This window comes from Podarcis gaigeae (genome assembly GCF_964106915.1).
Source record: "Podarcis gaigeae genome assembly, chromosome: 15".
Classification (NCBI taxonomy): Eukaryota; Metazoa; Chordata; class Lepidosauria; order Squamata; family Lacertidae; genus Podarcis; species Podarcis gaigeae.
In genome coordinates this window covers 4490325-4504738 of record NC_139692.1, presented here as the reverse complement: position 1 = coordinate 4504738, position 14414 = coordinate 4490325, and the positions used below count along the sequence as shown (strand labels likewise).

At 46.0% G+C, this 14414-nt stretch overlaps 1 protein-coding gene across 2 annotated transcripts in view; it reads right to left on the bottom strand.

Annotated features, from left to right (window-relative positions):
• Nucleotides 1–6870, bottom strand: part of DPYSL2 (dihydropyrimidinase like 2) — an 87056-nt gene extending 80186 nt beyond the window's left edge. The window contains exon 1 of one of the 2 annotated variants that reach the window (XM_083713579.1): nucleotides 6208–6870. In XM_083713579.1, coding sequence (XP_083569705.1) covers nucleotides 6208–6579 — 372 coding nt within the window. In that variant the 5' untranslated portion in view covers nucleotides 6580–6870. The remainder of the gene's footprint in view (nucleotides 1–6207) is intronic. The other variant, XM_083713580.1, reaches the window with a different exon arrangement.
• Between the last annotated feature and the right edge of the window lie 7544 nt (nucleotides 6871–14414).

The window sequence follows — 14414 nt, the reverse complement described above, 5'->3', positions numbered from 1 at the left end:
AAAATAACCTCAAATATTCCTCTGCAGTAGGAGGAAACAAATGGGGAAACTTTCCAATTGTCATTTGAGTTGCAAATCCTATTAACAAAACTGCCTGGAATCTATCGAGTTTACTCCTCCCTGCAAATCCAGTCTGGCAAGTTTCTGCTAAGCTGAGGGAACTGTCAATAGGTATAAGTTTGTAAATAATAAATTCAGGAACTAAAGTATTTACCATCTAAATGGAATAGTCAGGCGGCACAGGTAATCAGTGACCGTTATCAGGTATCCTGGTAGACAGGGAAAAAGCAACACTCAAATATCTGTGGAAGACCATCTCCTTCTGTGATGTATGTACGATGCTTTTTGGATGGTCTTTGTCTAAGGGCTGGGCGATTTCAAAAGTCTTTAAAGGGGTTTGCACACTTTTGTTCCGGGTCTCCCTTACCTCCTTGCAAGGAGGGGAGGGAACTCTGTTGCAACAGAAAAATAAAGATTTGCCTTGCTTTCACTGCATACTGCCTCCATCCAATCATCTCTGATCAATCACGGACTTAGGGGACTCAGTCCCTTGGGGAATTAGGCAGCAAAAGCCACCCCCTCTATTTTCTATATCACCTCCTAAAGGTAAAGGTAAAGGGACCCCGACCATTAGATCCAGTCACAGACAACTCTGGGGTTGTGGTGTTCATCTCGCTTTATTGGCCGAGGGAGCTGGCGTACAGCTTCCGGGTCATGTGGCCAGCATGACTAAGTCGGTTCTGGCAAACCAGAGCAGCGCACGGAAATGCCATTTACCTTCCCGCCGAAGCAGTACCTATTTATCTACTTGCACTTCGTGCTTTCAAACTGCTAGGTTGGCAGGAGCAGGAACTGAGCAATGGGAGCTCACCCCGTCACAGGGATTCGAATGGCTCTTTACATGTAAATAACAGTTAGATGAGGCTTGGTCTGTATTAGGACTTTGGTGATGGAGGCGGGGGGTTGACACTTTGTCCCCCTGCAGATAGGACATTTTAGACTCTGGGCTTAATAGTATTGATGCCCAAAACTTAATGGTCTTATTCGGAGGGCTCTTTAGTTGACAATGGGCATTATTATTCACTTAATTCAAAACGTGCTAAGTCAGCCTTACTGTGTTTGGGGGACTTCCTACCTGCCCTGATGGCATTCATACAAATGGGGAGCCAGTCCAAGTTTGGACCACAGTAGGGTAGAGACGCAGGGTGGCGCTGTGGGTTAAAGCCTCAGCGCCTAGGACTTGCCGATCGAAAGGTCGGCGGTTCGAATCCCTGCGGCGGGGTGCGCTCCCGCTGCTCGGTCCCAGCGCCTGCCAACCTAGCAGTTCGAAAGCACCTCTGGGTGCAAGTAGATAAATAGGGACCGCTTACCAGCGGGAAGGTAAACGGTGTTTCCGTGTGCGGCTCTGGCTCGCCAGATGCAGCTTTGTCACGCTGGCCACGTGACCCGGAAGTGTCTCTGGACAGCGCTGGCCCCTGGCCTCTTGAGTGAGATGGGCGCACAACCCCAGAGTCTGTCAAGACTGGCCCGTACGGGCAGGGGTACCTTTACCTTTACCTTTAGGGTAGAGACAGTTAAAGCTCCTTCCCCCATGGGCTATCTTTTAAAAAAACAAGCAATGACTCATGTCCAGTCTTAGCACTGTGGGTTTACAGCGCTAAGATCAGATATGAACCTGTGCCTGCTACCAGCATAAAATTTGAATCACCATATGAAATCAGGTGATTGACAGGTAGGTGTCCATGCCCACCTTCAAGGAGGGCCTATGGAGGGTGGGCCAGTCCTGGATCTGACCCCTGGTTTTTTTTAAAAAATCATACTACTTGCATGAATGTTGTCACATTTAGTATGGCCCTCATTCACACACAAAATTTTTGGGTGTGTGCTTTAAAAATAGAGTTTGTGAACTTGTCATTTGGTTTCCACAGAGAGGATAGGGGTTTTCTCTGAGGTGATAAGCTGAGCTGGTGCCTCCTGAAAATTCAAGCACCTAGGGGAGCTGCAATTGTGTAACATCTAACAAAGCCACATTCCTTAGATGCTACCTAGATAAAGAGATTGTAGCTGCTGTGCAAGCGGAAGTACACAAAAAGCCACTTTCTGCTTTGAAACGGAAAGTCTGTTAGTTGCTGGGTAGACTTAGCTGCTTCTGATCTTCAAAGCTGCAAATGTGAGCTCTTTAATGGCAAAGGAAAATGCAGAGTGTGGCAGTATCCCTTGGCTGACATCCCAGAGAAGCTCGTTTGAAGTTGCTTATATATTGCTCTTAGAAAGCAACTGTTCACAGCCAGGCGGAACTGTGCCTCAAATATGTGTTTGCAAAAAGGAAAGACCTGCTTCTTTTTATAACCGTTGCCATAAAAAGAAAATGAAATGGTACAGAAAAAGGGATAAACATAGTGGTCAACATATGCCTTGGCTGCCTGTACTTGCAACAGGCAGCATTTCTGACAGTTGAGTGATTATTAAATAAGGAGTTATTAATTCCCATCCCCTCCCCACCCCATTTTGGTAGCCCCTTAAAAATGGCTTGCTCAAGCCATAACCAGCGACACTTGCCAGATAGGACCAAAGGTCCATTCTACTTCCCACAGGGGCCAGCCAGATTCTTCAGGGGAGCCTCCAGTTAGGGTATGGAGGCTGAGCGCCAGTTGTTGGAAATCACAAACTGGGACAGTGCTGTTGTGCTCATCTTTTGCTTTCAGGCTCCCCATAGCAATCGGGTTGGCCACTGTGAGAACTGGGATTCTGGAAAGGGTAGTTGTCTATTGCCTGAGCTAACAGAGATCTTCTTCCCAGCAACTGTTGGAGATACACTGCCTCTGGTCATTCTACATCACTGTCTTGACTAATAACTGTTGATATAAATATTTTATCTTTAACTTTGCCTAATCCACTTTTAAAGTGATCCCAGCAAGTGGTCATCCCCATGTCTTACGGGAATGAATTCCAGAAGTTACTTGTACATTGTGTGAAATGACTCCTCCTTTTTCTCTGTCCCACATCTACTGGATACCCCTGAGTGTTATTGTAGAGTAGAAATCTTTCTCTCCATTTTCTCCACCTTCTCTTCTTCTCCCCTACCTAGGCAGCGGATGCATTGCTTTCTCATTAGGTGGTGACTGGAGGCAGCCATTCAGGGCTTGGATTGACCAAGAGGTGCTAAGAAACACACAACATTTTTTTGTACAGCATCATATATAATATTTCCCTGGTCTTTATGTATGATACCTTTGAAGATTTGCAAGTGAAGGTGGACAGATTTTTTTCACCTAAGGTACTGAGATGGCTCTACATCTCCTCTCTCATTACTGAGACCATCATTCACATCCCACAACCTATTCTATCAAGCCATGTGCTTGTATAAGATAAGCACCCCAAACCCTATTGCAGAAGGGGGGATCCTCAGGGCTGGGGGCCGAATGTGACTCTCTGGGCATCTTTATCTGGCCCTCAGGAATCTCCCTGGACCACAACATTTCCCCATGCCACTCCCTTCATTGGTCCTGTTCCACCCACTCTGTAAGTGCTTAACTGTCGGTGGCAAAGACTCTAGCATGCCTGGATGAAGAATTGTGTGTGTGTGGAATGTAGCTTACTGTGCAAAGCTAAACATTTCATCCTTTGCTCCACCCACTTTTGTCTCTGGTCACACCCACCTGAAGCATGTGGCCCCCTGGGGGTTGTCCATGGGGGTATGTGGGCCTCAGACTGAAACTGCTACCCACTCATTCCCCATTAAAATCAGTAGAACAATGTCCAATGTATTTTGCTCTAGGGCCAGCTGCAGGGGAACTGGGTTTTTGTAAGGGAAGGGCTGTCTCTCAGCCTCAGAGGCCTGTTTCGCATAGAGTGAGTTTCATTACTGCATCAATCAGTAATGCAGTCAGGAAATTTTAGGCTCTGGGCCAAATGTTCTGGGAGGCTGGGTGGGGGTTCCTCCTATGGTGAGTACTTCACTCACTTCAAAATATAGTAAGTCGGCTCTCCTGTGCCCTTGGTCCCTCCTTGGTGTCTCTGCTGAGGGGGCCCTTGTACTTCTGCTCCCCAATTCTACCCTACCTCTCAAGTGGGATGACTCAGGTCTCTGTCCTCTTCCCCCATGCTTTTTAACATCTATATGAAGCCACTGGGATAGATCACCAGGGGGTTTGGAGTATGCAGATGACACCCAACTCTACCTCTCTTTTAAATCAGAACCAGTGAAGGCGGTTAAGGTCCTATGTGAGTGTCTTGAGGCAGCTGGAGGATAGATGGAGACTAAGAGATTGAGGTTGAATCCTGACAAGACAGAAGTACTGTTTGGGGGGGACAGGGGGCGGGTGGATATGGAGGACCCCCTGGTCCTCAATGGGGTAACTTGTGCCCCTGAAGGACCAGGTGTGAAGCCTGGGAGTCATTTTGGACTCACAGCTGTCCATGAAGGTGCAGGTCAATTCTGTGCCCAGGGTAGCTGTTTACCAGCTCCATCTGGTACACAGGCTGAGACCCTACCTGCCGGCAGACTCTCTTGCCAGAGTGGTCCATGCTCTAGTTATCTCCCGCTTGGACTACTGCAATGCGCTCTATGTGGGGCTACCTTTGAAGGTGACCCATACGTTTCCAAGCACAATTCAAAGTGTTGATGCTGACCTTTAAAGCCCTAAACGGCCTTGGCCCAGTATACCTGAAGGAGTGTCTCCACCCCCATTGTTCAGCCCAGACACTGAGGTCCAGCTCCAAGGGCCTTCTGGTGGTTCCCTCCCTGTGAGAAGTGAGATTACAGGGAACCAGGCAGAGGCGCCCACCCTGTGGAATGCCCTTCCATCAGATTCCACTATCTGACTTTTAGAAGACATCTGAAGGCAGCCCTGTTTAGGGAAGTTTTTTATGTTTGCTGTTTTATTGTATTTTTAATATTCTAGAATCATAGAATCATAGAGTTGGAAGAGACCACAAGAGCCATCGAGTCCAACCCCCTGCCAAGCAGGAAACACCATCAGAGCACTCCTGACATATGGTTGTCAAGCCTCTGTTGGGAGCTGCCCAGTTATTATTATTATTATTATTAATTATTATTATTATTATACTAACAGCAACCACACTGGATTCCATCCCCAGAGTGTCCAAGTTGGGTTGGAAAATACATCTGCTGAAAATCCCAGAGGGCTGCTGCCAGTCAGTGTTGACAGTACTGAGCAGGTTGGATGAGGGGACTGATTCAATATGGCAGCTTCCAAAGTACATCTTTCCCTTTGGGACTAGGCCTACAGGTAGTCAGACCAGACAGACCAGCACTGGCTCAGAATTGGAACAGTACTGTAATTTGTGATTTGGAGCAAATATCCCATTTACCTAACAGCTCCAAGTGCACCCAAAGAAAGGTTTTCTCTGGACTAACTCAAGTTCTTAAAGCAGGGATGGGGGATTTTTTTTCCAGTCCATGGACCACATTCCCTTCTGGGCAGCCTTCCAGGGCCAGAGGCAAAAATGGGTGGAGCAATTAATTTAATGTTACCTTTGTACAATGCACTAGTTTCAACACACTATTCTCACCCCTCTCCATTCTCCATCAGGGCAAACAAAAGTCATTATCAGACTTCTAAGGGACATTCCAAACAAGCAAAAACACCCAATGAGGGTGTGTAGCATGGCTCGTGAGGGGTGTGGCTTGGGGAGTGTTCCAAGGGCCAGACAGAGACCAATTTGGCCCTGAGTCTCCCAATCCCTGTTTAAAGGGAAAGCCTTCAAAATGACCTGAGAGAGTTTCATTGCATCACGGAAATCAGACAGAAGATCCTGGTCCACACAATCTGCAAATGTAGCTGTTTTCGTTTCGTTTCGCTTTGCTTTTGTTTTGCTTTGCTTGCCAGTGAGAATCTTTGTCTGGCAATTGACTCCCCACAGCCTTGGAACCTGCATCAGATGGGTGGGGCTTCCTCATTATACCACTGCTCGGAAAATGCCTAAGGCAGAAAAGGAGGAAAAAGTCTGCCAGCTTGAAAGAAATGGGTGGCGGGGCTGGGGTGGAAGGTTGCTGCAGCCTCACACGTGCCACACTCACACCCTAAAGAGCAGAATTACCTCCCTGACGATCTGTCGATGGGGACAGTCTGAGCACGGTTCCCCTCCCCGTTTACTTTGTCTGCCCCCGGTGAAAAAGGGAGCCCAAGATCAACTGGATCTCAGATCCCTCCCCCGCTCCCCTCACCAAAAAAGACCTCTCACCTTGTCGTTCAGGTTCTGCAAAGCCTCTTTGCCAGTGGCTCTCCGGATCTCCACCTTCCTCCCGAAATCAACAGATGGTTCCCCTCCCTTCCTGCTCTGCCAGGAATAATGGGACTGAGCATCCGGTCCGAGGTGGGCCACGTCCTTCTGCTTGGCCACGATCCTGCCGCCCGAGGAGGAGGAGGAGGAACCGCGTCCTACCGAGAGGGAATCGAAGTCGATGGTTTTGTTCTCCAAGGAGCCTTCCACGGGGCAGAACATGCCACAGAATTTCTGCCGGGGCTTGGGGCTTCCGGAGCCCAGGTTCTTGAAGAAGGCTGGAACTTCCTCCTCCTCCTCGGCGGGCTTGCCCGGCTGCCTCTTCTCGGCCATGGCTCCCTCGCTCTCTGCCCGGGTCGGGTCTCGCTGCGAAAGGCAAAGCTCTTCCCGATCGGAGCTCCGGCTCTGGCCCTGGAGGCAGGGGAAGCGGCGGCTGGCGCTAGCGGCTTGCAGAGGCGAGCAAGGGCTGGGCGGTGGGGAAGGCGAGCCTTTGTACTGCTGGCCGCCTTCATAGAGAGGAGGGCGGGCTGCTCGTGGGGCGAGGTGGAGGGCAGCAGCTGGAAGGCTGAAGGCGATGCAAAGTTGAGAGGCGATCAGGGGAGGGAAGGAGGCGGGGGGGGGGAGAGAGAGACTGTCAGTAGCAGTGCAGCCGGGAGGGGTGGGCTTAAGTTCTCAGCAGCATCCAAATGACGATGAGGATGATGTGAAGGGGGAGGGGACAGGCAAAGCAGAGAGAGGGTTTTTTTAATTTAAAAAAAGCCTCACTCACTCTGCAGCAGAAACTGGGAATTGATCCGGAAGTGATGTGACAAACGAAATTGGCAAATGGACTGGATCAGCTGGTGGGGAAGGGGGAGTGGATCCCTGGGCGCACTGCAGCTTCCACAAGTGGTGGGGAGGAAGCTGGAAGGTGTGTCGGGGGGGGGGGCGTGGAGGTGTTCAACGCCCACCACGCCACTTTGGCAAGAGGGGCTGAGTCGGGAGGCTGAGGGCTTGCTCTTCTCAGCCACACCCACCTCGCGTCTCCTGCTAGCACGCTGCCGGCTTCTTCCTCTTCACACACACCCTCCGCTTTCAAGGCTAAGCGTGTATACAGAAGAGGGGGGATTTGGGGAGGGGGGTAGATCTGGGCAGTGGGGGGAGGATGCTGAGTCAGAGATATGAGGAGCCCCTGCTGTGAGTCGAAGTGTTCTTTCTCTCTCCTCACCCTACTCTCCTGGGGCCTGAAAAGAGATGGGAGGGTAGGGGCGAGAGACAGCTGGCATTGGTGAGGCTGGATTTTCCCCCCAAGGGGAGGGAAAGAAGCAGAGGCAGTATTCAGACCATAAGGGTTTGACCTTGGCAAGGCTGCGGTCCTTGTGGGTATGGCGAAGTGGTGTAAGGGAGGAGGGGCGCTTAAGGCAAAGGGAGAGGGTCATTGAATAATCCAGTCCAGTATTGCCTGCTCCATAGATGGGGAACCTGCGGCCCTTCAGACGCTGTTGAACTACAACTCCCATTATCCCTGACCATTAGTCATGCTGGTTGAAGTTGATGGAAGTTTGGGTCCAGCCACATGAGAGGGGCACAGGTTCTCCATCCCTGGCCCGCTCCGACTGGCAGCAGCTCTTCAAGGTCTCAGGTAGCTGAGATCCTTTACTCCGGAGGATGCTGGAGACTGAACCTAGGGTCCCTGCATGGAAAAGTGCGCTTATCATTGAGCTGGAGTTTGCGTTTTCGATGGATACTTTGGAAAAGTCCTTGCTCCTGATCTCCTGCTCAGGATAACCGATATTCCCTCTGTTAGTGGGTTGGGAACCAGCCTCAAGCTCTACCTACAAAGTACCAACCTTGGTGAAGAACGGGATCCTCTTGTTGAGCGAGATGGTCTCTTGTATTCGCCTCGCGCCGGTGGCGCTGTCCGTTCAGCACCACGCCGCTTTGCTCCTCGTGTGAGGAAACCAGAGCCAGCCCCGAAGCAGGAAAAAAGGACTGGGCCTTGGGCAAATAAAACATCCCCTTTATTAACGAGGTGACGTCGACTGGCTTAGATGTACCTTCAGGGTATGATCGGAAGGCACCTCAAACCATTAGCTAGCTGATTGCCCAAGAATATATGTAAGGTGGGTGGGGAGGAGAATTTATTTAAGGAAATTAGTTTGACTTGACATTGTTAAATCACGGGAAAGGTTAAAACGCTTTAAAACAAGGTTAAAACAAGCTTTAAAAGGATAAGCAGAGCAAACTTCTTGGGTATACAATAGGAATGGTCGGAAAGCACAGGAAACCACCAGCTTGCTGAAGCTAAGCACGTCTGAATCTGGACAGGGCCTGGATGAGTGACTGGCTGGGAACCACGTGTTCCAGAATGGATGAAAGACAGGATATATAGTAAGAAAATAAGTTAATAATATCAATGATAGTAATTTATTAGATTTATTACTAGCGTGTTACCAAGGTCTCCAAGCAACTTACATTTCAAAACATAAATACATTATACCATTAAAAATTCATGTGGTTAACATATAAACAATAGTACATTATATTATTATTATTATTATTATTATTATTATACAAAACCTTGAAATTCTCATATGAGCATTTACAATTCATTCTCTCTCTCTCTCTCTCTCTCTCACACACACACACACACCATAACTGCCACAGAAAGCTTGGGGGGCACAACATCAGAAGAACAGAAAAAGAATTAGATGAAATCATGGATGAAACCATCCTGTCAATGACTATTAGCTATGATAATAGAACCTCTAGGTTTAGGGGCGGTTTATCCCTAAATGACTCTTGCTTGGGAGAAAACCATGGGGGAGGGCTTTTGCATTCATAACTTTCTTGTGAGCTTCCAGATGCATCAAGATGGTCACTGTGGGATACAGGTTGTTGGACTGGAGATATCCCTTTGATCTGATCCAACAGATTTCTTCTTAAGGGACTATGCATAACATTCATGCCATCCACATAATATAGCTTTGCCTCAGCCATAGAATCATAAAATTGTAGAGTTGGAAGGGACCACAACCTCCCGAGAGAGACTGTTCCACTGTCAAACAAAGGAAGGTTAGCCATTTTTCAGTATATTATTATTTTGTGGTTTTTCATTATGGACTAATGCCTTCAAATTTTCAAACAATTCCAATAATTACCCACTGAGCAATTGCAATAAAATATGACAAGTGCATGTGAGCGGATTAGTACAGAGACATTTCCAAACTAAAAAGAAAGACATGCCTCACGCAGACAAATCTGACCAAGCTTTGGACACACCCGTCTAATAAAGTAAATCAAAATGCTGTTCAGGAATATTATCATTTTTAATCCATATTCAGTATCATCCCAGTCCAAATAGTTTCCCCAAGCCATTTATTGTTATGCATTATTCATTCATTCATTCATTCATTCAGATGCATAGCATTAAATGTTAATTTACAGTCATCTGTGCACTTCCTGCCCCCAATCCCAGCATAGATATTCACCCTTAGGAAATACAAATCTTTTTGAGAACACACACACAAATTCCTTGTCCCCAGGATTTCTAAGAGAGCAATGGTATGCAGCCTTACTCAGAAGACCCATTGTGTTCAGTGAGACTTATTCCCTAGAAAGTGTATTTAGGATTGCAACCATAATCGGTCAAAGTCACAAGGAAGGGCAAAATATTTTGTAAAAAATAAGCAGACAAATCTAACACAACCTAATGGTTTTAAACAAACAAACAAACAAACAAACAAACAAACAAACAAAAAGACATTTCTGAAGGAAAGAAATAATTCCTGAGCTTTAGGTTGTAGAAAACCCAAGATGTGCTTTGGGGACTAATGAGGAAGAAGAGATGTAGGTCCTCATGGGGAATCTCTGCCCCACCTCCATTCCCTCCACCACTCTCAAGATCATACTTAGAAATTTGACACAGAGCTACAATCCCCTCTCCTGTTCAGGTGCCTTGACAGGACAAAGGGCAGCATATGGTCTATCAGGTAAGTAAATCTATGCATTACTTAAGGTTTATAAATATTAATAGCAGACTTGCTGATGAACAGTTAATCAATGCAGGCCATTGCCAGAGCCTTCAAGAGCAGGGTGTTCAAGAGGCTGCAATAATAATAACAACGCTGGCTGCAATTTACAATGTGATTTTCATAAGCAGCCAGAAACAAAGCTTGGGGTGTGACATGAAATGCATCCAAAAGCTCCATGGATGGTCCTTATGACAAGGTCAAAATGGGACACTTCTAAAGCTGCTCACCTGATGTGGCCCTGAATCCAGAATAGAGAGGAAGTCACAACATTCAAGATGTTTCAGCAACAGCAAAAGCCATTTCTGACACCACTGTTGCACTCCTGATAGAAATTATTCTGGATTGCTGAACAAATCAGCTCCATTTGAATGAGGCTATTTGAATGGCCTTGGTGCGTTTCCTTAATGGCTGCATTTATGTTAAGGGGAATGGGTGACCTCAGCTATAGTTACATCTCCAGTACAGTGCGGAATACACACACACACACACACACACACACACACACACACACAGGTCTCTCCCCCCCTCTCCACACACTGTCTGAAATTTATCCTCCTTGCTTTTTTATTATTTTTGTACTGCAATTTCTAAAGGAACCCACAAGTATTTCATTGTCTGACCAATTTATCAGACTTAATCTAATATATGTGGTGGTTTCCCAAGATGCAAAATATTCCCTCTTGGGCTAGAGTGACCTGGGGGCCCCATTTGGTTTCCCCAAGTTATAAATGGAATGATCCGTTCTGTTGTGCTTCCAACCACATTCATGTCAAAACAGCAATGCAAGGGCTGGACAATTGAAACCCCACCATCAGGGGCACCACCATATCTTCAGCCCCATTGCGTATGGCAGCTGGGTCAGAAGATGGAGGGGCCGGCATGTTGCTGCGCCAGCCTGGAACTGATGCAACAGTTAGGTCCAATGCCATCAAGTGATGGCAGTGGAACCAGCTTAAGACCTGGTAGATCCCAGGACAACATGGAGACTCACTGTCCCTGTAATGTCCCATTTGGGGGCTTGCCATGGGCCATGGCTAGCAAGGATCCTGCCAGGAGGAGGTACAGGGAGCACCACACCAAGTACCCTCTGGAATGCTTCTTTCTTTTCCTCTCTTGTTTTATTGTGAACAATGGGTAATTGTCACTGCTTGGGCAAAGGGCAACAGGTCCAAACAGTGGGATACTGCTACCCAACACACACACAAAGAGGGTTTGGATTGCAGCTGAAGTACTTCCCGCTTGGGTTCCTGAAAATCTCAGGCTGCGCAACGGCCTTAGTTTAAGTCAAACCATTGGCCCTTCTTTAATACAGTCTACTGTCTATCCTTGATTGGCAAGAACTCTTTAGCAACGTTTTCTTTCAAAATGCATAATATTTTGTTGTTGTTGTTATCTTTGCTGCACCAAATGTGTATTCTGTAGCTGACCTCCTTTGCAATGTTTTCTTTTGAAATCTTTACGAGAATATTTTAGTTTCTGGTTAATTATGTTGCTTTGAATGTATACTTTATATTGGACTTTCTTCAGTAATGTTTTGATCTGGATTGTTTCACTGGGTGTTTTAACGTAGGTTGTAAGTCACTGATTTTTCCCCTTAAAAATATAAAATGCTATAGTAATGAAAGTAATAATAATAATAATAATAATAATCCTACAAGAATGAATTCAGAAGATTGATGAAATGGCAAATTATATATTAGAATTACACCCCTGTCTGTTTTATGCTTTTGGGGCTGGCCCATCATTGTAATGATTGCTTTGTTCTATTTTCAACAATGCCTTATTTCTGTACACCACCTGAAACAGTGGTATAGAAATATTTTTCTAAATAAATAAGATAGAGGGGACAGTAGTTTAAAAAGACAGAACTATGGTGGCAAATATACTGGTGGTTGCAAGAATTTTAATTATCAAATTATAGGGGAAAGGGAAGGCATCATCTATAAAATAATGGGAACAAGCAATCTGACGCAGGATTCTAATGTATCACAGAATCATAGAATTGCAGAATTAGAAGCAACCCGCCCCCCCCCCACAAGGGTCATCTAATCCAACCCCCTGCAGTGCAAAAAATCAGGGCTAAAGAAACCCTGACAGTTTGCCATGCAACCTCTGTTTAAAAGTCCCCAATTCAAGTTTCATAATTTTGTTTTTATAACATTTTGTGGAGGGTGTTCATGAAGAAGCACCTCAGATGATGATCACAGAGTCTGGATCAGTTTATATGGGGGGAGGTGGTCCATGAGATATTGCGGTCCTGAGCCATTTAATGCTTTATAGGTCAAAAACAGTACTTTGGATTGGGCCCTTAAACTAACTGGCTGCTAGTGCACTGGGGCCAGACTTGGTGTTATGTGCTCAAACTCTTCTTGCCCCAGTGAGCAACTTGGCCGCTGAATTCTGCACCAGCTGAAGTTTTTGAACTGTGTTGTCCTTTGTCTTAGGCAGCAAAAATGTCTTGAGCTGGCCCTGAAATGTCTCTTCCCAAGGCTATCTGTTTATAGCTACTCCTCCGGTGACATTGTTCCTGAAGCACAAGAGGGGTGAAGGGGGGGGGGATTATGTCAGCATAGAGTCTCCAACTGTAAAAAAAATTATATCTCAAAGTGTAGGAGATGTCCAGCAAACTGAAAAGCTTTTTTGCCAGTACATATTGCACTTTTTTGTGTCATGCCTTTTTGGATCATGAGTGTAGAGGCACAGAGCACCTTGACATTAATTTTTTTGTAAGCCTTTTTGGCTAAAGGTCAAAAAGCCACAAACAATTAAATAAATATTTGCTGTTTATCTTTTTGACAGTACTTCACTGTCTGTGTTTTCAGGGGGGAGTGCCTAGAGGTTAATTCAACCGGCTCCAGATCCCATTGGATTGTTTTGTCCAATATTGTGGCTTGCATCCAATGAAGTTCTATTCAGGGTAGGTCCATTGAAATCAACAGGAGAGGACAGTAGTACGGGGGTAGCAGAGCACCTGTGTTGCAAGTGAAAGGTCCTGGATTCCATCCCCTCCATCTCAAGGTTAGTTCTGGGAGAGACACCTGTCTGAAATCCTGTAGACCATGCTGAGCTAGATGGACCAAACGGTCTGCCTCAGTACAAGGCAGCTTCCTAATGGAAATGACTCAGGCTGTGTACACACCATTTATTTATTTTACAATATTTATATACCCAAAAGCAGTAAAAAAAAAAGAATAGAACAATAAAACTAACAGTAAAATCGGTTAAAAAGAACTATTTAAAAGATTCAAAAAGGTCTATCATCAGTGATCACCTAAAAACTGGATTAAAACACATGCCAACATTCTACATATCTGGAGACGCTTGCCTAAACAAAAATGTTTATTTCCCCCAAAGGATCCTGGCAACTGTAGTTTCCCCCTCACAGAGTTACAGCACCCTTAACAAACCACAGTTCCCAGGATTCTTTGGGAGAAATCATCTGTTTTGAATGAACAGCCTAACTTGGATCCATGTTGGATGAAACCCTTTGTTCACCATGTAGCTTGCTCTATTGTCTCCCCTTGCTCCAAGAAAGAAGGTGTCAGGAGTACTTAAATCCTCATTAGCCCTGTCGTTTTTAGCAATCCCAGCTTCTCTGACACACTCTTAGATGCCTGACATTCATTCTTCTCTAAAGGAGTTGCATGCCGTGCTGAGAACAAAACTGCATTTTATTAGCGGAGAAAAGGGTTTTTTTTATAATAATAATAAAAAAAGATGGTACCACCCCTCTAGGATTCCATTGGCTGTAAGCAGAACAAAGATTTACAAGCAATTCACTGCTTGAAAAAGGGGGAAAGAATCAGTGGCCTTTGTATGGAATGCTTATCACTATAATTTTCAGATAAAAATATTTAGTGGTATCATTCATGCTTATTTTAGTCAAACTTGTGATAGAGACTGGATCAATTCTATACACGTTTCCCCCCCAGCAGCAAATATCAGTGCTGCCGTGTATATAGCTAGGGTCCGTTGCACCCTTGGAAAGGAGCTGTATCAGCCCGTGCACATACACAACCCAAAGAAAAACCACTTTATTACAATAGCCACATTGGAAATTACTATATTTAATGTGACCAAGTACTTGAAGCATCCGGGGGGGGGGGAGTAGGAAGGGTGAAAAAAGATCGCACACCTTTGTGCCTCAGTGTGAGA